At 36.6% G+C, this 25,579-nt stretch overlaps 1 protein-coding gene across 4 annotated transcripts in view; it reads right to left on the bottom strand.

Moving 5' to 3' along the window:
• Nucleotides 1-2,533: 2,533 nt before the first annotated feature.
• LOC145678814 (FAST kinase domain-containing protein 4) overlaps nucleotides 2,534-25,579 on the bottom strand; it is a 74,256-nt gene continuing 51,210 nt past the window's right edge. For 3 of the 4 annotated variants that reach the window (XM_081749346.1, XM_081749348.1, XM_081749347.1), the window contains 3 exons: nucleotides 21,584-21,745; nucleotides 5,404-5,494; nucleotides 2,534-2,837 (listed from right to left, as the gene is read on the bottom strand). In XM_081749346.1, the coding sequence (XP_081605472.1) occupies nucleotides 2,630-2,837; nucleotides 5,404-5,494; nucleotides 21,584-21,745 (461 nt within the window). In that variant the 3' untranslated portion in view covers nucleotides 2,534-2,629. Of the gene's footprint in view, nucleotides 2,838-5,403; nucleotides 5,495-17,041; nucleotides 17,357-21,583; nucleotides 21,746-25,579 lie in introns of those variants that run through there. The other variant, XM_081749349.1, reaches the window with a different exon arrangement.

Here is a 25,579-nt window from a genome sequence, read left to right as displayed (position 1 = left end):
TTAATGGCTGAGGAAACATTAATTTGGAAACCAAAAGTCTAAAAGATGGTGCACACTAGAAGTGTTCAAGTACGTTGTATCCCTTCTGTTTGTAAGATAATGATCACAATATTCTGGAACTGTGATTGAACAATTTTAATGGATCATCTACCAATGGAAATACAATCAATGTGGAATATCATCGAGACCTTCTGTCCAGTCTACTGTGGCTAATAATCAAATTCCGACCGCTAGATATCTCCATAATTTACAGTTGGTGCTACATGATAATGCAAGACCACATACTATTTACTGAACGAAACAAAGTTTAAAATAATTGTGTTGGGACTTACTCCCTCATCCACCCTTATTCGTCTGATGGGGGTATTGTAGCTCTGTAGTAAAGCGATCCCCTCAGATAAAAAGAATCATTGGTTCGAACTCAGGTAGGGTGACCAGACCCGCTTTTAACGGGATCCAAGAAAAATGCAAAAAAGGGCGCAAAATGTCTTATTTTAAGCATCCAGTTTCTAGCTTGTAATCACGTAGATAATATTTTACTTATTTTTAAAACCCATAGTTGAGTTTTCGTTTGGAAAGATTTCGAAATTTTGTAAAATAATTCCATACTTTTCGAACAGATGGCTCTGCAAACGACTTCAGTTTTCTCAATAAACTTCCGTGAATCGATAATTGAAGGCTCGCAAAGATTCCATACTACCTGGCGCTAATACTTGATCAGAAAGGATATTTTCTTTAATGAATGCGGTTTGGTCTGATAAGAGAATCACGTCTCTGTTGCAACTTAAAAACTAAACTGGTATTAATTACAAAGTGGAATTTAAATATATTTCTTGTACAGACCCCCAGAGTTCTTTTGGCCTTTCTACAAGAAATTCAATAATAATAATAAAGTAAACAAGGATTATTCAAGAGACAAGCGATGCCCCATAATTCTATTAAATGTTAAAAGGTGACGTATAAATTAAAACTTGAATAAGGTTAACACATAAAAATCTAGTTATTTCGAAAAGCTACACTTCTTTCTCATTGGCATGAATGACATAGCATTTAAATGATATAACAAGATTAGACCTAAGTGGATTGGCAAATTAAGCCCGTTCTTTTCATTTTATTTTCTAAATCTTGTCACTCTAAACCCAGGCAAGTGAGATTGTAGTGGACTTCACCACATCCATGAGTTGTCTACCTCATTTCCATTCCACTAATTCTTTCATAATCATTTACTTACACTGAAAATTCGTCTCCTTTAGCCTAAAGGAAATACTCGTGAGACGTTACATTAACGATCTTATTTCATTTCTTATTAGCCTAATCTATCTCCGAGCTACTTAATATTTTTCGGAATTGAGAACACCTTTGCATGGTGTGCGGTTTCAGAGTTATAAAAGTGATTTCGAAAAGAAGTTTTTGTACTGAAAATTTTACTATCGTACTGGGAGATTAGGATTAGGAATTAGATTTCTGGGCTTTCGGCATCTATGGCCATATTAGCCCGTCACTAGGATTAGGATTAGGAATTAGATTTATGGGCTTTCGGCATCTATGGCCATATTAGCTCGTCACTAGGATTAGGATTAGAAATTAGATTTCTGAGCTTTCGGCATCTATGGCCATATTAGCCCGTCATTAGGATTAGAAATTAGATTTCTGGGCTTTCGGCATCTATGGCCATATTAGCCCGTCACTAGGATTAGGATTAGGAATTAGATTTCTGGGCTTTCGGCACCTATGGCCATATTAGCCCGTCACGCATATGAGGGATGACGTCACTCGGTAATCAATCAAACTACCCGGGGAATTAGAGACGAAGTAATGAATGGGAAAGGAAGGAAGTGGTCTCAGACTATAAGTACCATCCTGGCATTTGCCTGGTGTGATTGAGGGAAACCTCTCAGGATAGCTGCCCTCAAAAAGCTATTACACCTTTTCGACCGAGTGTTTCCACCGGGAATCGATCCCCGGCAGTGGCGTTTCTGCCATGTAAAACTGGGGGGGGGGGCATCAAAGAAAGTGATTTAAATGGTACTACCTAGCTCAACCCATTTATTATCTTCGATTCCATTTGTTATCTTTCTGCTTACCTTCACGAACCCTCTAAGGTATATCAAGAACTCTGTTATAATCGTTTCACAGCCTGAATATTATATTCCAAGTAAATATAATTATTATTATTTATATGTTATTCTGTCGTAGTAAATAAATTAAATTAGAATAAAATATTGAATATTTTGTACTTGAAAATATTGGGGGGACGCGTCCCCTCGTCCACCCGCCAGAGACACCCGTGATCCCCGGATTACTCGCACCAAAGGCGAGAGAATTAGCGACTACGCTACGCCGGGCCACCGCACTGGGAGAAGTGGATACAGCTGAAACAAAAACTATTATTTAAAAAATATAATGAAACATAGACGATAATTTTAAATTTTACACTAAATGTTCCACACGTGCCTACATAACAGTACTAAACTATTTTAAAAAGTTAGAAATGAAGGTGAGTTCGTAAAAAAAATGAACAGAAACAAAGTCATTTTTAACAAGGTATTATTTAATGTTATCTAATGATCATAATTAGACTACACTTCACAACAAATGATTCTGTACATTAGTTTTCACACGTGAAAGACTAGCTCTGCTTTATTAGAGATTTCAGTTGTCGTTCAATGTACTGAACGCGCGTCAGTAGCTTCTCACGAGGATTGAACTCTGTATAAGGAACAGGTAACACCTTGTAACCTCTTTGCTCTAACAGCCGTTGATACAACACGTTGATTCCATTAGGTTCCGCGCTGCCTCGGCACATATCATGGTAGTCCCATACCAGTACAGCTATCCTGGAAGACACAAATATTCAAATTTAGAAAATTTCATTTATTATATTTGACAAATATAAAAGGTACTAGCTGAAATATCCATCCTTCGCACGGGGGCATTTTATTTTTCATATCTTCTCACCTTCCATGTCGATAGGGACTAAAGTAGGACTTAAAACGTCATCGTGAGTGTCAGTATTCACCTCAAAGAAAAGAAAAAACCACGGATACGACACTAATATACTTTATGATTATTTTTACAAGTTACCACTCCTCTCCACCCCCTCTTCTAGGGATGTCTTACCCCTACCAGGGACTGAGCTTGAACTTATTCAACTCAGCTACCCCGAAAACTATGGACTGGACACTAATATCGGTCCTTTTCGATTATTTTTACGTTACCACTTTCCATCTCCTCTCATTCCCTCCATGCGAGAATTGTCAATGTAATCTCGTAAGATCCTGGGGAGGCTGAATCATGCCAAGTATGGGTCAGCAGTTATATGCGTGATGAGACCATACACGCCGAAGTAGTTCTTTGCCTTCCAATTCTAATTTACGCTAATTTTTATACTCATAACAATCTAAATATTACTGAGTATTTTGTTGACACTATAACAATACAAACCCATGTTGCTTTTATACTAAAGCTGTACATCCTAGACATTTTTTTTTTCTTTTTTGTAAATTTCAAAATTGTGGCTGATGACCTTTCTGCACTCAGCAGTATCATTATTTAGAAAAAGAATTCTTGAGACCCTCAATCCTGAAACATGTTGCATGAAACAAGAAAATTTGTTTCTTTAAAGTTAAATGTATCTTTCTAGCAGTGAGATGTGCATCTAATATTTAACGTCGGTGATGAACTACAAGAATTCTTCCAGGAATCAAAAGGGACTCTCCTGCACCTCAGACAGGAATGTTTAGTAATTAGCTATGAAATACAAAAAGATGTACTTCAAAACCTGCTTCACAAGAAAGGAACTAAAAAATGATGCTCAAACACATTATTGACTGATTTCACACGAACGTAACTTATATATACTTGTATAATAAAAATATTCATGATTAGAGTACAATAAAATACAAACAGTGAAAACTATGCGACTGGACCGGATATGGAACCTCGATTTCTGGTTTACTATGTTGATGCACTAAGCACTACGTAGTACTTTCAATCCGCTCCCTGACCAGTCACATCACTCTTAAGATCGATCTTAGTCACTTAGATCACATGGAATGTACAACTCCTTTAGTACTTGGATAACTCAGTGCTTACATTCCTGAACACCTGCAACGCAACGGTTCCTGGTTCGATCCCAGAGGATGTGGGTATGTGGTGGACAATATCGTATTCGTGGATTTTCTCTGAGTTCTCTCGTTTACTCCTACATTCTCATTCAATCAATGTTTCCATTATCATTGACTCTAATTATCCGCCTCCTTTAGCCTAAAGGGTAAACCCATGCGACGTTAAAGATGTCATTTTATGAACACCTGTTATGAATTTAATAGCACAGTGGTTAATGCACCGGGATGGTATAACGGAGACCCGAGTGTAGTTTCCAGTCCACTTAGAATTTTCTCTTTGAATTTCAGTGAATACACAACTAAAGAGGACACAGTGTAAGAAAATTTCGGTTGTTTCTTCTATTATGGTACACAGGGTGTTTCAATACAACACCGACAACATTTGGAAGGTACTTTTTGACCAAGATCAGAAAAAAAAAGTTAATATGGATTTTGGGGGGAAATGCTTAATTTTAGTGCTAAAGGAGTCCAAAAGCTTGGAAAAACTACATTGCAACGCGAATGCATTATCGTGAAGTCGGAAATATGACCTAACACCAGTTCTACGGTTCCTTGTGTTCAGAATAACGCGTACTACGATGCATTATTTCACGCTTATATGAAATATATATATATTTCTGTGAAACAATACATCGCTATACGTGTTATCACGAACATGAGGAATCGTAAAGCTGGCGTTCCCTAACACTTCCGACTTCCCACTGATGCATTCTGTATTCACTGCAGTCAAGGTGTACCTTTTGCCTACTTTGGACACACCTTTACGTCAAAGCATATCTGAGAATTCTGTTGGGAGCATGTCTGGGAATTATACTCTATATGGAAAACCCTTTCGCATACATTACTGAAATATGCTTTCTTGCGTGGCATATGTGTGACTAATATGTATCGGCATTCCACGATTTCTCATGTACGAAACAGCGCGTGTTGCAAGGTAACTTTCCCACGCTTTTGGACAACCGTTACTATGGAACTAAGGACTTTTTCCTAGGGGAGCATATTAACTTTTTTAAATCACTATTTTGGTGTCAGGAATTACCTCCCAAACGTCGGTGTTTTCTGTAGTATAGAAAACTGCCAAACATTTCATATTAGTATTTCATAATTACTATTTAACAGAAACTTAGTTACAAGAAGTAAATTCAAAATTTATATAAACATAAACGCAATAAGAAATCGACAAACGATCAACAGGAAAAGTGAAAGTTAATACGATATTAGTTGAAAAAGTGCATACTGCTTACGATTGCAGTAATATGTAATGAAAGAAACTAACCTGACTCCTTTCGAAGAACTCCCTTTGCTTGCTGTCTTTGAATCATCAACAGGAATAGGGTTGCACTTAGCATCCAGCATACACTCGGCATCTTAATTTAAAAAAAGAAAAAAAAAATCTGTAACATAAGATCCATTACCATATATGGAAGAATAAATTTGTTATTTACTGAAAAGTTAAATGAAACAATGACCACGGAATTGTAATTCCCACTAAAACTCTGGTACACTAATGTAATCGTAATTACTAAGTACAATTTATACCTTCTATGTGAAACCGTCATCTTTGTTATTTTTCGAAGAAATATTTCAACGATTGGTATCGATGTACACTCATGTCCAAAACAATTGTCGCATATCTATAACTGTCTTCTTGTACGAATATAATTTGATAATGATTTTGAGGGTACTTTTAATACTGATACTATGTGTATAATCGAGAAATGTATATTTGTGGTAAATTTCATAGGAAAAGAATTATAAATGCGAAAATTAGAATGGGTAAAACAAAATGTTGCTAAATGGACAATAGAGATTTATTTTTGTTTTATTGTTCTTATTTACAGCTCTTTTGACATGAAATTTGCCACATACATGTCTTTACCAGTTATACACATACTAACATTATAAGAAATATCGGGCGAACTCTTTATCAAATTATATTCCTACAACAACATATTTATAGAGATGTGACAATAATTTTGGACATGAGTGTACATGGTAGCTAAAAAATCAATTTGAGTGCGTGGCTTCATATTGGAAGTAGCTATTCGGATTATCCGTAACCCTAAAACTAGCGTTGAAAATAAAGTGCATATTACCTACACTTCTGGACAAATAATGTAACCATAAATGGTCCTTAAAATTGTTTTAACCCTTCGAGCCGGAAGTTAAATACTCATCAGCTGCTGCAGAGGCGGTAATTTTGAATCAACAAAACAGCAATTTTCGCACAATGTCACAAAACTGAACATATTTTAAACACCATTTTCTCAATTACAATGAAACTTCCAGGACTTGTAAATGAAACTTTACCTACACAAAAATGTATAAATAGAGACATTTATACTTTAATAACAAAAATAATGATAAAAATAAAAACTTACATGCTGCGCTTATAAAGTACTGCTTCTGTTTCGTGTTCTTGTTCGTTTAGAACTTCAACTCTGTGTGGTACATTTTAAAAAACTAACAGAAGGCAGCACATTGCTCACTACTCTTGAGTGCCATGAGTTTTCGTTCATGTGGGAAAACAACAGATGGCAGAATATGTATAATTTCCGTAGTATTACATGGAACGTATATGTGTACGTCAAACCGCCTCTAGAGCACTATGAGGGTCCCTACATGTGTGCGTCGAACCGGCTAAAGATTTAAATTTACTGGGGAAAATCTGACGAAAAAGAAACAGTTCCATGCCTTCGAAACTTTTTAACAGTGAAGCTTGTACTTATTTTTCGATATTTGGTTTTGATAATAGACGAACTAGAAACAATTATTTAAATCATATGATCATTTGTCACATGTATGTGATCACGAAAATAACATCTCTGTGGCTTGTTTATAAAACTAACAAGTAAATCGATTCTACTCTTTCGGTTAATCTATCTATACAATTTTTAGTGTGCGTTGTATGTGTTTGGAAGATAAAAGTTATTGCTCAAGATGCCAGGAAAACAAGAATTTCACACTTCATGGTTGGTAAATGTAGTTATCGTGGATCGTTAAATCCATCAAAAGACAAATACAAGTGCTATGTATTATTAGGACGAAGAAATTCGGTGTTAGTAAAACTGAAGAATGAATACGCTATTTCTATTATTAACGTAGTCTGCTAGGACGATAAAGACTTAACAGGGAAAGGAGACTGAACAATCGTTCAGTTGTTGTTAAATAAATACAGTAAATATGAAACGCGTTAATTTAAATAAGTTAGTTTTGTTAATCAATTCTCTGGAAATAAGTAAACACGTTCAAAGTACAAGCCTTATTGTTACGTAATACATTCTTTATATTTAATACCAATTTCATACCATTGTCAATCTCTTCAGTAGTAATTTTAGTGTAGCCTAACCTTTAGTTTAATATATTATTGTATTGTAAATATACGCTGCAATTGAAAAGCCTACACAACTTAAAAAGATGTGAAGTATATTCAGCACATTTTACATACATATTCACTTCAAAACTTAAAGTAATAATACGGGGTTTCCACTGATCTGGAGAAATCTATTTCCCTGACCTTTGGCAGGAAATTCCCTGACTTTCATGACAGGTGTCTGATGACGTTAACATATAAATAAGGAATAAATAACGGTGAATATTTATATATGAGAACATTTATTCTATAGAGACAAATAATAATCAATTGCTCATACGTACATTCCACTTAACACTCATAAAAATCTTAGCAACGTTCCATACTGTGATCAATAATGGTTGGCTAAGCTGAAATTGGTGTACAATTAATGTTAGAAAAAATATATTTTATAAAATTTCTCTTAGTTTCCCTGACCTGCACCGTTTTCCCTGACCAGTAGGAACTCTATAATAATTTTCCGAGTTTTAAAATTATGTTTCTTGTTGTCAAGAACAGAAAGCAATTATTTCTATTTCTAAATAGACTTTATGTCAGGTACATATATTTTTCAAATTTATATTGTGATACAACGGCATTATGGGTAACAAAACTGGATATCATTCTTTAATACTGTTAAGTTACAAAAATACTGGATGTAAGAATATAGCTAATTCAACAAGAACTAGGTAAATAAAAATGAATATTTTATCGTAATATTATCAAGTATTTTAAGTAAAATTTATAATTATTCCTCTATAATTATTCATAATTGATACGATTCATAATAATAAAGGAAAACAAAATAATTTCTTTAGTACGTTATCTTTTTTACCCAAATTTTCAATAACTATTAGCTATTACCGAATACGATATTATGGGAAACAAAAACTGAAGACCTTGGTAGTGTTCCAAAGGAAAAAACCTAAAACAACTGGATGTGTGAACTAGGAATTTTGGGAAACAACTTGAAAATAATGTAATATTCCCTCATATTTACAAATAACACCACGTGCTTCTCCATAAAAATCAAGTACCCGACGGAAGCCGTCTCCAAAGAAATACGAGGACACGAAGAGTCACGAAAAGGACCCCTACAACCTCTCCACAGGCTCCGCTTCCAAAATTGGTTATAAAAGAGCACGTCAAAAGGCAGAAGACTACCCACCTCTGCGCTGATACGGGCAAGAAGTTCCTATTCAGTCTCCGTACTGTACTAGACAGAAAATACAACCTACTCTGCGCTGCTACGGGCAAGATTCTTTTCCGTCTCCGCGTTGCACTGAACAGGAAACATCAAGCCACATCTACTAATCTACGAGCTGCTCGGGCAAAAATTCTTAATCAACAAACTACAAGATGTCCGTGCTGCTCTGGACAGGAAATCCAACTTATATGAAAACCATTAAAAACATTATTGATTTTTAACTCAGTGTATATAAACTTGTTTAAGAACTTCTATAAAAAAGTGAGGAAAACCCCATGTACTGCTTCTCTACCATACATTACAATAACAACATGAATGTAACAAAGATGGAATATTCGTTTCTTGTCGAATTTTCGTCACTCGTCAAAGGTGACAGCTAGCAATTACCGAAAATTTGGGTATTAAAAAAAAGTGCTAAGGTAAGCATTTTATTTTGATTTATTAATATACAACTACGTAAACAAAAATGAATACGTTAACTTATTATGATTCAAGCTGTGTATAGCCTTCTTTGTTTAAAGGAACAAAACCAGAAACGCATACATAACGCCACAAGAATAAGAAATATTCCTATGCAAAAAAGATACACTGTAAGACATTTCATAGGAGTGCCTAAGCAAGCGATACGTATAGATACGGAGTCCAACTATCCCAGAAAACGAGATGATTTGATAACCTTAGAGAGGTTGACTGGTGAGTTCAAAAGTTAAAAGAGAGAACGAAGTATTAACAGAAGACTAGCAGCTGTTAAAAAAAGCAAGTATTTTACATTATCTTTACTCAGATAGAAGGATTGGCAATAATTGAGTTCGTGTACTACTGCATCCATAAACCAATTGCAATCAGATTCCAATATGACATAAGAATGATGTCTCCACGCCTCTGAAGAACATTAATTATTTTTATTTACATATTTCTATTGATGTTTCAATAATAATTTACATGCTACCTTACGCAGTTGTGTTACAAATTTCACGTGAACTACGCCCACTTCCCAACAGTTTAGTTGTCATAGTTGATTTTAATAAACAACTTCAACTTAAAATGAACTAAGATACCATCTCGACTTTAGGCCAATTTTATCTGAAGTTTGTGACACATGCTAATATATCTTGCAAAGAAGTTGCAAGTTTGTATATGTTCCTGTAAGCACGTTTGTACGGAGCGTACAAAAAATAATGTAAATTAGGACTGCAAGTCGTCAGGGGAATAAGCAGAAAAAAAATATAGGGAATGTTAGAGTTTAATTAATTTGTTACTCAAGCCCCGTTACTCAACTTTCTCCCTCTATATATACACCAAGTACTGAGTTTTCTGTGCACGAGATGGCGTTAGTCTATCAAATACATACTACCACGTTCCAGTGGAGAAAAAGGGACGACATCCAGAAAAATTTATTTTCCTTTTTTTATTCAAAAAAAAAATCAAAAAAGAGAGGCATTAAAGACTTCAGTGAACAATAGAAAGAATACAAAGCAAACACAATACCTGTCCTTAACACGGAAGAGAATTCTTCGCAAAACTATTAACAGCCACTGCACAGAAAATCTAACAGTTTTTGAGTGACGTCAGTCAAAAGAAACAGAAGAAATAGGTTCTTCAACGGAAATATAACTAAGTGTCCTCATTACAAGATTGATGGAAAGCGGTGACCGAGTTTAGAAAAATCAAAAATAATATTTTGGCCAAAGTAGAATAGGATACAGGGCTATGACGTAGTTGGGTCAAAGTTACGGTTTGTAATGTGAAAGAGAATTGAGACGGTTTATAACGACTTGTTTCGATTCATTCGAAGATCAGTACGATTCAGACCGATGCGTGAGCTGAATCTCTCCGCACAGTCTTTCCCGCTTCATAACCCGCGAAGACCCATCCGTGGTCTGTAGGGCAAGTAAATAATCAGCTCCGAGACTTATATCACCTAGCTGAATTAACTTTCGGCCAAAGTGTACTTGTGTTGAAGTCACTTTGTGTAATCGCGAATTTTACTCGTCGTTACATTTTGTTATATAGTGTAGGAATGGTTGTAATTATGTAAGTACAATAAGTCATATATTACAAGTATGCATAACTGATTAATTAAGATATTGCAAGATAGAGTTAACTAGGTCTCATTATGACGTTGGCCAGGTGTATTCTGGAGTAGAGAAGGGAGCTTAATATCGCTTTCTCTCGAAATTCGTCTTCAAGGCGAATGACTCTTTGTGTACACTTATAATTGAATTGTGTAATGTATATTATATATATTAATGCTGTCAATCTAGGTTAAAATGCTTTATGTTTTGGACAGCTCGATTCTAGAACCCAGGATCTTTGATACTCTGTACTACCGTTGTTATGATCCTTTGTAATTATCTCTGAAAAGAACTATAATTCTCTACAATAAAAGGTATCGAAAGTTCCAAGTTGATTTGCTTTCATTTAATGGCTAATTGGTAACTAAATACCTAGGTTATATCTTAACTATGTTCTAAATATACATAAATAAAACGACAGAAAGAATATCTAGACATTTCAGAGATAGTTAAAAAAATATAGAATGGCTCCCCGACTTCGAGGTTTAATTTCTTGTTTTATCTTGATAATTAGTTGTGCATACTGCTTAGATTTCATATGATGTTATTTAGTGTAACCTGTGTTTATGTGTTGGTTTAGCTCTATTCTCTCGTATATTTGATTGTTGTGTTCTGAGTGCATTTTTCATTATGGCAAACACGCGTTCCAGTTCTCGTTCACATGCAACTGATTCAGTTATTTTCCCCTCCCTTTCGCTAGAAATTTTCTCTGCTTCTCCCGGCGAAAATGCTGAAAAATTCTTATGTGGGTTCGACAGACTGATACAATTAAATTCTTGGGACAATTCCAGGATAGCAGGTTTGTTTCCCACTTTTCTGTCAGGACCACCTTTGTACTGGTGGACATCGCAAGTGGATGAATTAAAAGCGAAGGAATGGAAGGATATTAGGGATCTCTTTCTTGAACATTTCGGAACAGGTCAGACTACGATGAATGCATTAGAAACATACAGGTCTAGGGTTCAGAAACCTGGAGAACCACTTACTTTCTATATATACGAGAAGAAACATCTCGCCGACAAGTTTAATTCGAAACTTGCATTTAAAGAATTTTATGTTGATTGCGTTTTAGGTATGTCCCCGGAATACTTACATTATTTTTCACAGAAAACATTCGGTAGTTTCGATGCTTTTGTACAGGCTGCATGGACCAGACAAAAGGCTGACATGCTGATGCATACGAAACTACAGGAACAACCACACAGCTTTCCGAGTAGTTCTCAGAAACCGGTAATCGTCTCTGAACTTCCACGTACTCCCCCTCCCCCTCCCAACACAGATTCATATTCGGAACTGGCAGAAAAACTTGAAAAATTACAGTTGCAATTCAATAGCCAGATGAATACCCGTGCTCAGGTTCATTTTTCTGAACAAGGCAACAGAAATTACGTTTATACTCCTCCAGCCTCTCCCCACCGCACTACTTCACCTACACGCTACGACACACGGTCGTACTCCCGATCTCAATCTCCCGTTCACGCGTGTGCGTATAGACACCGGACATGTAGTTCTCCGTGTGCTAGACAGGCATATCCTTGTGCAGCACATTGTTGCGGTACATGTTCCAATGGAACACATTTTGGAACACATTCTGAAAATACTTCTTGCCATTGCAAACATGCCCAAAACTCGCAGGCTCAATGTACTAACAGTTCCCCACCACCTACGCAAGGTAAACAGAAAGTTACTACACAGAGGCAAGGCAGTACCGCACAGGAAAGGAATGATAAGCCCAACCAAGGAAATGGAAAGAAAAACAAAAACAAAAAACAATACAAGAATAAGAATGGAAACAAACAGCAATTTCATGCTGCATACATGAATCAGGCACAGTTTCTTCCGGTCTATCCTCCCACATTCCCATTCTACAGTTACCCTCCCCCTTACCCTGCTTATGCCTTACCACCAGAGCAGGTAAATCCGGTGATGACCAACCCTAATCCTGCTTCTAGTCCAAAAAACTAGGAGAGGAACGGGAGATTCAATCTCCCACAGAATCTCATACCGATTGTGACAAACTATACGGGACAAATATGAACTCTGAATTGCTCGCTTCACAATCTACCACAATTAAGTTACCAATGGAACAACAAGGCCAATTGAATTATATCACTGGTACTGTAGGGACAGCAAACGTTAAACTCTTACTCGATTCTGGAGCTGAAGCGAATATTTGTCCATTTTCAGTTTTGCCCGCCCATGCTCGTGTATTTCCTTTACGTACATCGCTTTACGGCATATCACAGGTGCCGACGGAGCTCACGAAAGCTGCATATTTGACAATACGTTTAAATGGCAAATCGTTCAAGGTGTTGTTTAGATTAATTCCTTTGCCTAAATTTCCGATTATTCTTGGTAATGGATTCTTGAAGGAACACAATTGTCAATTGGATTATGTTACTAACACACTTACGCTTGAACATTTTGGTTGCAAACCACCTAAGAAAAATGCGAAGAAACCAAAAATTCACAACCTTTCTACAGTTCTGGCACAGGAAATTGCAAATAATCAACATTTCACGCTCATTTGCAAACAAGCTATTACAATTCCACCCAAATCATGTTGTATAGTGCCTCTCGAATTCTCACTCGATATGCCTATTAAAAATTTTCACGTACATACACCTGTAAACAAATTTCTCAAAAAGTGTTTTATGGTACAAGCAGCTGCTTCAGCTGAGAATCCAGCGGTTCCTATAGTGAACACTTCTCGGTTCACAAAACATTTCAAACAGGGAACACCTCTAGCCATAGCGTCACGATTGACGGAAGACAGTGAAACAGTACACGTAAACACAATCAGGAAACTTTACACACCGACCCCTAAGCAGGTGCAAGAAAAAGTTTCAAAACGCATGCAAGAAATTGGCCATCTGATTGACGTCTCGAACTTTAATTTAGGCAAAACATTAACAACTGTACAAAAACAGAAATTACAAAATCTGTTGTCTCAGTACGCCACTGTTTTCAAGTGGAGTAGTAATGACTTCACGGCTATAGATGCTTTCGATGTATCTCTTAATCTTCAATCCAGAGAACCGTTTCAAGCTGTCGCATATACAATTCCTCACAGACTTCGGCCTCAAGCGAAAGATGAAATTCTTAAACTTCTAGACCAAGGAGTCTTAGAGTATGCCGACAGTCCAGTACGCAACAATGTTTTATTTGTTCCCAAACCAGGTGGAAAACAGGTTCGTTGTGTAATGGATCTGAGAAAATTGAATGATAATTGTAGTAGTATCAACGATCCAATTATTTCGGTTCAGGATTCTCTCGAAAAACTATCTGACGCCAAATGGATATGTTCATTGGACTTACATAGGTCTTTTTTTTCAAGTAACACTTCGCGAAGAAGATCGTCCTTTTACTGCATTCAGTGTACCTAGCTTAGAATTACCTAGAACACAAATGCAACTACGGAAATTGCCAATGGGATATAAAAATTCCACGATATACTTGCAACGTATATTACGACAAATTTTTGAAGATATAGATTCTTCTCGCGTTGCTTTGTACGTAGATGACATGTATGTAATCGGAAATTCATTTGAAGAAATGCTTCAAACCCTTGAAAAAGTGCTTAAGGCAGCACAGCAATATTCCGTGCTTTTCAATTTAGACAAGTCGCAATTTGGTGTGCATGAAGTAAAATGTTTAGGTTACATTGTGAACAACGGGACAATTCGTCCCAATCCTGATAAACTTGACGCGATTCTCAAAATTGAAAAACCGAAAACTGTCAAACAACTTCGAAGTTGGCTCGCTTCGATAAAAATTTTTCGGAATTTCTTTAAGGATATTTCCCTCAAATTGGCGCCTTTGTACAACGCCCTCAAAGGAAATCCTCGTAAACTTCATTGGGATGACGCTTGTGAGCTTGCGTACCAAGAGATGCGCAAAGCATTGACTTCTCCCCCACTCCTACAAATGTACACAACACGCAATACCGAACACGCTATAGTCTGTGATGCATCTCTGCTTGGCGTCGGCTCGGCATTACTACAGAGAAAAATCGGTGAAAAAGAGTGGAAGGTTGTGATGTATGCTTCCAGCAGGCATCCCCCCAGAAAAACCCCTCCTCCCACGTACGAACTTGAGGTATATGCTGTGTATTTTTCTTTGCAGAAATTTTACAAGTATTTAGTGGGTCAACCGTTTACTGTGTATACAGATAGTACTGCCGTGACAGCCCTGCAAAAGTCTAATCACTTAAGCAGCAAACTTCAGCGTTGGCGTGACTATTTCTCAAATTTTCAATTTCAAATTCAACATATAGCGGGAACTCAGAATGGACTTGCTGATCACATGTCAAGAAATCCTCTCCCCGCCACTGCTGACACATTACAGGACGCAGCTACAGAACTGCATCCACTTCACATGTTGGCACTCGATAAAACGACTGATATTAGTTCACTATTACGAGAAGACAATTACTTTGGGAAAATCATAAAAGTACTAGAAACTGAAGATAAGCAACACCCGCAGTACAAACAATGGAAAAACGCTTACATTTTAGAGAAAGGATTGCTATACAAACGTATGAAAGCAATACCAGAAGACAGAAAAGTTCTGTGTATTCCTACACGACTTCGTAATTCTGTTTTCACGGAAATACATTCAAATGTATTAAGTCATGTAGGCTTTCAGAAAATGTATCTTGTGCTCAAATCGAAATATTTTTTCCCGAACATGAAAAAGTGGCTATTTCATAAGCTAAAACGCTGTCATGACTGCAGCATGTATAAAAGAGCATACACTCCGCTTAATTTGCATGTGCAACAATTACCCAGTCACAGCCTCTTTTCTTGCTTCTCGATTGATTTATGTGGTAAGCTAATGCCATCCAAAGATGACCACTACCAATATTTTTATCTCGCCACATGTCACGCTTCCTCATATGTAATAACAGCCCCTGTAAAATCGCCTACCAGTGACGAGTTTATTGCATTTCTTATGGACAAGATCATAACGCCTTTCTCTGTTCCATCTGTTTTGTATCTCGACCAGCAATCTAGCCATAAAAGCCAGAAAACTAAGAATTTTCTAGATAGTTTGGGTATTACAGTGAAATACGTGCTTCCGAAAGGTCATTTCTCCTTAGGTTATGCCGAAAGCAGAATCGGTTCAGTTCAAAATGCGTTGCGTTTTCTTACGAAAGACTCCCACGCAGACTGGCCTCGTTTTTTACAACTCGCCACCCAAACGGTGAACAAAACACCAATTTCAGAAGTTGGTATAAGCCCATTTCAAGTAGTTTACGGCATAGAGCCAGTTTTTCCTATTGATCGTGTTTTGAACGCCCCTGCTGACCAGCCCGGAAATGAGGAACGCTTAACACGTCTCAGAGACACACGAAACTATGTGTTATATAAGCGAAATAAAATCTTCGAAAGGCAAAAAGCGAAATTGCATTCACAAAAGCCTCCGACCAGCTTTCTTCCGGGTACGAAAGTCGTTTTAGAACGTCTATACACCAAAGCAGATGAGTGCAAAAGTCTAGCTCCTAAATTTGAAGGGTCGTATTCTGTTATCTCATCGATTGATGAAAACAGTTACTTACTGCAGGATTCCAAGGGAAAAGAAACACCTGTTACCAAAGTACGCATGAAACTGTACGTCCCTGACGACCAACCCAACCCCGAGTTTGTGACAAAATACAAACAATACTTAAAATAGTTTAATTGTGCTGTACGCCGTGGTTAGCAAGACTCCTTGTTCACAATCATATTTCTCACAATCCGTTAAAAAAAAAAAAAAAAAAAAAAAAAAAACGAATACTTTGGATCTTAGCCGGGATGGAAAGGCCCCATCCCCCTGCTGTGAAATCTTCTTTTAATTGTTTCAAGGACTCAACATTAGATCCCTTTTGACATTAGAATGGCCCACGAGACGAGAAACATGCGTTCAGTGCAACCTCGAATTACGTACGTTTCACACCTTCACCCCAGTTTCAGACAAAGAAAAAAAGCGAAACGAAAAATTCATTTTTGTTTCTTTCAAACTCTCTGTATCAGGGATATAACAAAGTAATAGCATCATTGCAGCACACTTACCTTTCATCTGCACACACAAATAATGATCATGCTGATGACCCCTCTCTTGAAATTCCCGCTGCGCCCCTGCAAACGCTTCGATTGGTTTTCTTTTAACTGACACACACACATACTAACAAAAAATTTTTTCTTTCCTCCACAAGAAAACCCATGGAAAACCTCCATGTAGTCATTTTGCAACTCTACCAACGACTTCGCTACACACATTTCACAAATTAAATTGTCACGTTTTACCGTGTAACACGAAGCACTAACCACGGAGAAACTATTTTCCTTATCCAAACTTAGACGAGTGTAGTACTTCCTCCAGCGTTGCAATCAAACTTGCTCTAGTTTTTCGTAGTGTTTTGCATGATTGCCCTATGCTGCCCACTACGTTATCAAAAACTTTCTCTTTGCTCGCGATTTGCAACCCTGGCGATACATTTTCTCCAAATAGTTTGTTGCAATTGGCAATGACATATGCTTCGTTCAATGACCTCCGCATTCATGGAAATGCTGTCTTTTCCTTGTTCTTCAGCAAAGCTTCCCATCGAACAGATCTTAAAAAAAAAAAAAATCAGAAAAGTCAGAATTTCGTTTTTACGTTTTACCCATAACTTTCATTTCAAGACCCCGTCCTGAAACATATTTTTCTTTCTTTCAGGGAATTTATCTTGATGGTCCTCTGTTCGACCCTCACGATCAGCCATGCTTCTACCGGAACATCATACGGAATAGGTGTTGCTATCACAATTGTAATGTTAGTTTTACTAGTGATTAGCGTTATCACATTATTCTGTTATTTTCGCTACTGTTGTACCAAACGTAAGATTTCGAGCCTATTCCGACGACAATTACAGTCCAAGTATGCTCCATGTCCCACCATTCACGATACCAATGGTGCAGACGAAATTCAACGACCAGCCTTACGCAATTTGTCTCCGATACCAGAGATTTCTTTGTCTGAATCTCCCGATCAATCTGACAGCCAAACTCCTCTCCCTCTTTCTCCTTCCACCACCCCAAGCAGATTGCCTATTCCGATAAATACTTCAACACCAAAACACTCTGCCACTGATAGCGTTACAAGTACTCAAGACGAACCACTACCAGATGACATCTCTATGCTCGATTGGAGATATTTTACTTCGCAATAATATTGTATATAGTTGGTGTCGGGATTCATTTTGTTAGGGGATAAAAATTTACAAAAATGGAATTATCTATGCCTTTTAAGAATTCATGTTTTCGTATCAAGCCCCCCACGTTCCATTTCCCTCAGTTGCATTCATGCCATTCGCACGATGAGACATACTACGAGAAATTGGAGCACGAATCAGCCTTCAAAGGGTTACAGAAACATCGATATGAAGGATGAGAATATTTGACATTATGGTGCTTACATAAATAGAGAACAAATAACATTAACAATTTATTGTAAGAACACTTGTCTGTCATATATCTCATGGCAACTGAAATCAGTGTAGTAAATTTTCACTATGTAACATTTAAGGTTAATTACAGATATGAATTTACAGAGTATGCTTGTACAAAACTCCTTATACACGGCCAACGTTCATTTTCACTACATGTAAATATTAGAACATGAGTTACTGTTTTGAATGGTGTTCGAGACCATTGTTCTCTCTCTCAGAAAAAAAGGTATTTCAGGTTTTAATCATGAGTTATCACAACCATTTTCGTGACTCTGATTGTATATACATTGAATTTCAATATTCATACTGAATATAACCTAAGCCTTTTTTTTCCTCTGTAGCATTGCATACAGATGGTTTTTCCTTTACTCATTCTCTTTCACAAGTTTTAACTTTGGCAACATATGTTCATAGACCCTAACTTGTCAAAAGAGAGAGAAACGGCCAACAGTGAAGGTGTTAAGTGAGAATTTTGTGTTTTGATTTTTAGGATAGGATACAGGGCTATGACGTAGTTGGGTCAAAGTTACGGTTTGTAATGTGAAAGAGAATTGAGACGGTTTATAACGACTTGTTTCGATTCATTCGAAGATCAGTACGATTCAGACCGATGCGTGAGCTGAATCTCTCCGCACAGTCTTTCGCGCTTCATAACCCGCGAAGACCCATCCGTGGTCTGTAGAGCAAGTAAATAATCAGCTCCGAGACTTATATCACCTAGCTGAATTAACTTTCGGCCAAAGTGTACTTGTGTTGAAGTCACTTTGTGTAATCGCGAATTTTACTCGTCGTTACATTTTGTTATATAGTGTAGGAATGGTTGTAATTATGTAAGTACAATAAGTCATATATTACAAGTATGCATAACTGATTAATTAAGATATTGCAAGATAGAGTTAACTAGGTCTCATTATGACGTTGGCCAGGTGTATTCTGGAGTAGAGAAGGGAGCTTAATATCGCTTTCTCTCGAAATTCGTCTTCAAGGCGAATGACTCTTTGTATACACTTATAATTGAATTGTGTAATGTATATTATATATATTAATGCTGTCAATCTAGGTTAAAATGCTTTATGTTTTGGACAGCTCGATTCTAGAACCCAGGATCTTTGATACTCTGTACTACCGTTGTTATGATCCTTTGTAATTATCTCTGAAAAGAACTATAATTCTCTACAATAAAAGGTATCGAAAGTTCCAAGTTGATTTGCTTTCATTTAATGGCTAATTGGTAACTAAATACCTAGGTTATATCTTAACTATGTTCTAAATATACATAAATAAAACGACAGAAAGAATATCTAGACATTTCAGAGATAGTTAAAAAAATATAGAAATACGGACATATGAGTCGCAGAGGGTTAGGTCTAATGTCATTTGACAGCAGACGTTCGAAAAGTGTTGGAATTCTTATAATCAGTCGTAATGTATTGTACCGTGAAGATGAGAAAACTTTCAACAATACTGCGCCACATTTTACAAATTTATTTCGATAAAGGTGAATATGCTGCAGTGCTGTTTATAGGTAAGATATGTTATCACAAGCAACAACCAAAAGACAGTTCAGTCGCTTTCCTTCTGGAAATTTCAATGTCCAAGATGCTCCTCGCAGTAGGTGACCAATCACAGCAAAAGTGGATGATATTCTGGCAAAAGTCGAGAGAGACTAACATATAAGCAGTCATGACATAGCCTATGATCTAAACACCCATCCCCGAATAGTGTTAAACCATTTGGAAAATGCTGGCTACAAACGTAAGCTCGACTTTTAGATTCTACATCAGGACTCATAATCACTTACTCGATCGAATTTCTAACTGTGAATCTCTACTGAAATGTAACGAACTCGAGCCATTTCTGAAGCGGTTCATCACCAGCGATGAAAATGGATAACCTATGGCAACAATGTACGAAAAAGATCGTGATCAAAGCGAAAAGAAGCTCCACAATTTTTTGGCAAAAGCCCATACTGACGCCCAGGAAAGTTACGTTGTGCGTTTGGAAAGATTTCAACGGCATCGTGCATCACGAGCTGCTGTCGCTGAGCAGAACGGTAGACTCGGACCTGTACTATCAACAATTAGCATGAGTGCATCTAACAATTCAAAACAGTTGAGTTGATTTTGAGTTTAACGTCCCGTTTAGCATCGAGGCTATATGAGACGTGGACCTACTGATTAATATGGAATCCGAACCACATGAGCTCCCGCCGAGAATCGCGTACGCTAACCGCTTAGCCACGAAGGAGCTCAACAATTCAAAAGAAACGACGTTAACTAATTAACATAAAGGGTGTCGTATGCCACGTTGAAAACGGCAGACCACATACATTTTTACCGACCCATCAGATATTGAGAGAATTTGGATGGAAGGTTTAATGCATCCACTGTATTGCCTGGACATGGCACCTTCAGATTAACATTATTTCAGTCTCACTGAATGGTGTGAAGATATCACAGTATTGGGAGAGGTGATAATGTTTACAAAGAAATTAAAACAAAAACTGAACAAAAAATTAAAGAATAATAATACATTCATAAAGAGAAACCTACATCCAATTTAGATAAAGGAGACATAAATATGATTTGGACCAGTCTTTTCACTACGTATTTCCGCCGTCTGGAAGGTAACAAAAAAGCATTGAACAACAGTGACGGTTGAGTGACCACTGGCATGTGTTTATTTTTGACAGAAGACTTGTGCTTTCATATATTTTAAAACCTTTTAACCATTTTTTTTTTTTTTAACCTATCCACATTTTTCCCCCGTGTTTTAAATCCTCTTCGAATTGTTTCTAAGCTGAAGATGAAAGCAGGATCTTCCGAAAGCGCTACTTAGAATATTTTGTTTCTTTTACGGTGAGTACTACATTTCTTTGGTGTGAAGATGGTTTGAAAAGAAACCTATGAAAACAACGTGTCACAATATTTTGACCAGAAATCACAGAAGTTCTATAGCGACAAAATTATAAAATGCCCCGAAAAATGGCAGAGGTCATCAAATATAATGAAATATATGTGGTTCCATAATTACTTCCAAATCACAACAAACAATTTCTCAATTTTGGCCTCCAAAGACTCAATTTCTTTAGACAACTTGACTCAATTTCTTTAGACAACTTGATATTTTCACTAGAAAAATTCCACCATATTACCGTTGTTTCCTATTGTTATTCACTATCCTTGTTTGTTAATTTTTTTTCTACATATTTCCCATTGTCATTTAAGTTTGGTCGTTTGGTTTCCTAAAGACAGTTCATGAAACTACTCATAATATTATTCCCGACAAGTCTAAATTTGTAATCTTATAAATGGATAGCAAAGGACCATATAATATTTTAAAATTACTTACCTATTAAAAATCCCATTCCCGTGTTAATATTCGTCTTCAAATAGACGGACGAGGGGAAAAGATTAGACAAGGTATCTATGACGCAACGAACAAGGCTTTCTTTCTCTCTTGATTTGCTTAATGGAACATTCTGGAAATAAGGATTTGTCTTCAACAGTGGACCTGAAACAAAAGAATAAATGTGATTCAATTTGTTGAACATTTCACAATGAACCAAACCCTTCTCATATAAATCTAACTTACCTCTCACTATGCTGTCAACACTTTTACTTTAATTAACCCATTAGTGCCCAGAATTCCCCAGTGGTATTTTGAAAAGTTTCTTTTCGCCTACTTGGTCTTAACAGTACTCTAAAATAGAAATTAGAATATTTTTGGAAAATATTTATTTTTTTCTTGTTTTTTAGGCCGGCAACTTAAGTTGCCAAATGGCACATACATATTCAAAAAAGGGAAAATTTTGGAAAGTTACAATTTTGAGGGAGAAAATACACTGAGAAAACATAACTATTAAAATCAAGTTAATCCTTCCTTTACGAACCTTCAATCCTTCCATCTGGAGTCTTTGAAATCAATCCAGTTGAGTATTTCTCCTCAAAACACATTGTAACCAAAAACAATGCTAACCTTACGTCAATATATCATACAAAAAAAAAAAAAAAAAAAAAAATGCAACGATGTTATGACGAAACAGACTCCAAAGTAACTTCATGGTTAAAACCTGCAACGTCAATCCATGAATTTCTGCGCTATAACGAAAAATTGCCGTGGCAACTTAAGTTGCCAAGGGGCAGTAATGGGTTAATCTTGACTGATTTTCTACTCATGGATGGTATAGGATATACTGAATATAAAATTCTTACCCTATATCTTCAGATAGTAATTAAATAATTCTAGTGGTCAGGGAACACCGTAGTCTAGTGGTTACAGCGTTGGATTCATACTCGCGTGGTCTTGGGTTCGATTTCCGGCCGGTGCTTCCTCAATTTGTGGCGTCCACCCAGCGTCGTGAGGCAAACTGAGGAGTCACGTGACGGCCACTAGGTGTAGAAAGCTCCCCATACGCCGGTTAGCAATAGGGCGACGCGATGCGCTGACACATGTTTACCGCTAGGCTGGATGTAGGTCCACCAGTCGCTAACAGATGGCGTGGAGCGACTCAGGTCCACAAATCGGGCCGTTAAGCCAAGTGGTTTGCTTTTTGGTTTTCAGTGGTCTCTCTCTGTCACTTTCATCAGTACGTTCTTACTTGCTAAACTAGACATAGTGTAAAGACTTCCTTCCTATAGAACAGTGGTGTCCAATTGTAGTGAGCCTGAGGGCCATCACCGCCTTTACTAGTAAAGTGGAGGGCCGCAGCTAATAATAATAATAATAATAATAATAATAATAATAATAATAATAATAATAATAATAATAATAATAATAATAATAATAATAATTATTATTATTATTATTATTATTATTATTATACTACAAAAGGAAAGAATAAAAATGTATTTGAAATATTACATCGGCCTATCTATTCAATGACTGGGATATCTACATCCATTCCTGTTGTTGCGAGTCGAAGGAGATGTAGAGAAGAATAATCTACAAGACAGCTTCTGAAGCGATTCTTCACAATCTTGATCCTGGAAAATGCATTTTCACAGAAACAAATGCTACCGAACATTGACATTGTTTTCCAGCCAAACTCACAAAAATAAGAAAAACATGTTGCCATGGATGCCCGCGCCTTTCTGTTGTACAGAAGCGCTAAATGAATGCCTTATTTTGAAAGAAGCATGGAAACATTAAAAGAATGAATATATGAAAATAGTATCAGTAATAACAATCGTAAATCGCGAGAGCTCTGTGGGCCGCAGTAAATGGTTTAGCGGGCCGCATGCGGCCCGCGGGCCGCCATTTGGACAGCACTGCTATAGAACTACCCTACAAGAAATGATACAACACTGATTTAGAAAATTGGATTTTGTTGGAGACAATAACGAACTTCCAGGAAAATGTCACCATTCTTTACAGTTCAAACGTAGTTTTAAAAAAGGTGATGTATCGATTAAACATTAACACTCAGTTTCTTTACCTTCCTGTGAAGGTAATTAACGAAAATCCAGAAAACCGCTGATTACTTCCACACTACAATACATCGTCTTGAAAACAAAAAGGTTATAACAATTTAAAATTAACACTATGTTTATGAAGTGGTCAATCTCTGCATACCTACGTTAGTTCAAGAATTCGTCAAAATTTCGCACAGATTAACAAGGAAGGAAGGCAGAAATAAAAAGGAAAAGCCTTACAATGTGTCTAATTTAACAAGTACGAAGACATTGATGAAAGTGGCAGACACTTCTGAAATTGTTGAATGACTAAATCACCTATCTCGAGATAGAAGATAAGAACTTTATACTGACTGGCTGTGTTTTATGTATGCATATGCAGCTGGTCATGGCAAACTGGACTTACGATAAAGTGAGTTCCATAGGATTGTGATGTATGGAACATAGAGAAGCCTCTCTCGCGCTAACCAATTTGTATGACCTTTATTTATTTATCGTATGTGCTGGTGTAATGTCTGCACCCGGACTTTAGAGATAAAACCTTTTAGAAAAAAAAAAAAAAAAAAAATGACCAGCATATTGTCAGCACCCTAAAAAATTACAAATTTCTTCTACTTAAAAATATAAGTTATGAGTATTTGTACTTTTATTCTTGTTATTTAACATAATTTTTATTCCTCTTTAGTCATGATGAAGAGTGATTTTATCTGCGTAAGAGAACAAACGTATTATATCACCTTAAAAAAGTGTCCAGTTGGCGCCAAGAGCTCGATGCAAAGGATAAACACTCCCTTTAGTTTTCGTGCAGGTGTTTTTAAGTCACAATATCGGCGCCAGCAATTTATATCGGAAATCAATGACGGAAAAACAGACGTTTTTCGAACGACCTGCGTAAAGCTCGTACTCTAACCATATTTTGGCGTCGCAATGTTAGTGTATATATACATATATACAAAAGTATGGACATTATGCGAGTGTATAGGTTTTTTTTTTTTTTTTTTTTTTTTTTTTTTTTTTTTTTTTTTTTTTTTTGCTTTGCTTCACTATCACCGGTTGTAGTAAGATGAGATACAAAACACTCTTGGGTTAAAACATGTGGAACATTTTCATATTATCAGACTTTTTGACCAACAATCACATATAGAAAGCGAACGTTCTAGCTATAAGGCTGTGAAGACATTCTGAGTCTTTTTTATTTATTTATTTATTTTGTAGTGAAGCATTTACTTCGCGATAACATTTTGTGCTTCTACGAAAAAGTAAAGAAAATGATTTTCAGAATAAGGTGATCAAATTTAGAAAACAATAATCCGGGACATCTCCCAGTTATCAGCATGATTGAACTCCCTCCCGGAATAAAATCTGAACAGATTAAATAAACATAGAAAAAAAATATGCGTACTGGTATTTATTATTACAAAGAAGAAGAAGCAGGAGCACAAGTTGATGACATTGACAGCCAAGGATATTTTCTCGAACGTTTTGTTTTATTGATCACATCATCCTTTAGTATAGTGATAAAAGTCTACACAATTCATAATTGTACAAAACCTGAAGTACTGAAGATAAAGTATCAGTTTAGCGGCCAGACAAGAGAAGTAGGCTGGAGATTCATCAACGAAAATATTTTTTCTCCACTTTGCTGGCATAGCAAGCGAGCACTCACATAGTATTATATCACCTTAAAAAAGTGTCCAGTTGGCGCCAAGAGCTCGATGCAAAGGATAAACACTCCCTTTAGTTTCGTCACAATTTAAGGAGCGTGAAAAATGAAAAGCACGTTCTATTATTTTAAGTAACTAGCTTATACCACGCGTGTTTCAACGGACAATATTTTTCATGTCTGCCTATCAGGGCCAGTTCTAGACATTTCTTAAGTGTAAGCGAACAATATTTCGGCGTCTCCACCTAAATGATAATAAAAAGTAGAAAG

This window comes from Thermobia domestica, chromosome 2 (assembly GCF_964235325.1).
Source record: "Thermobia domestica chromosome 2, izTheDome1.hap1.1, whole genome shotgun sequence".
NCBI classification, from domain to species: domain Eukaryota; kingdom Metazoa; phylum Arthropoda; class Insecta; order Zygentoma; family Lepismatidae; genus Thermobia; species Thermobia domestica.
This window is presented reverse-complemented; position numbering and strand designations above follow the sequence as displayed.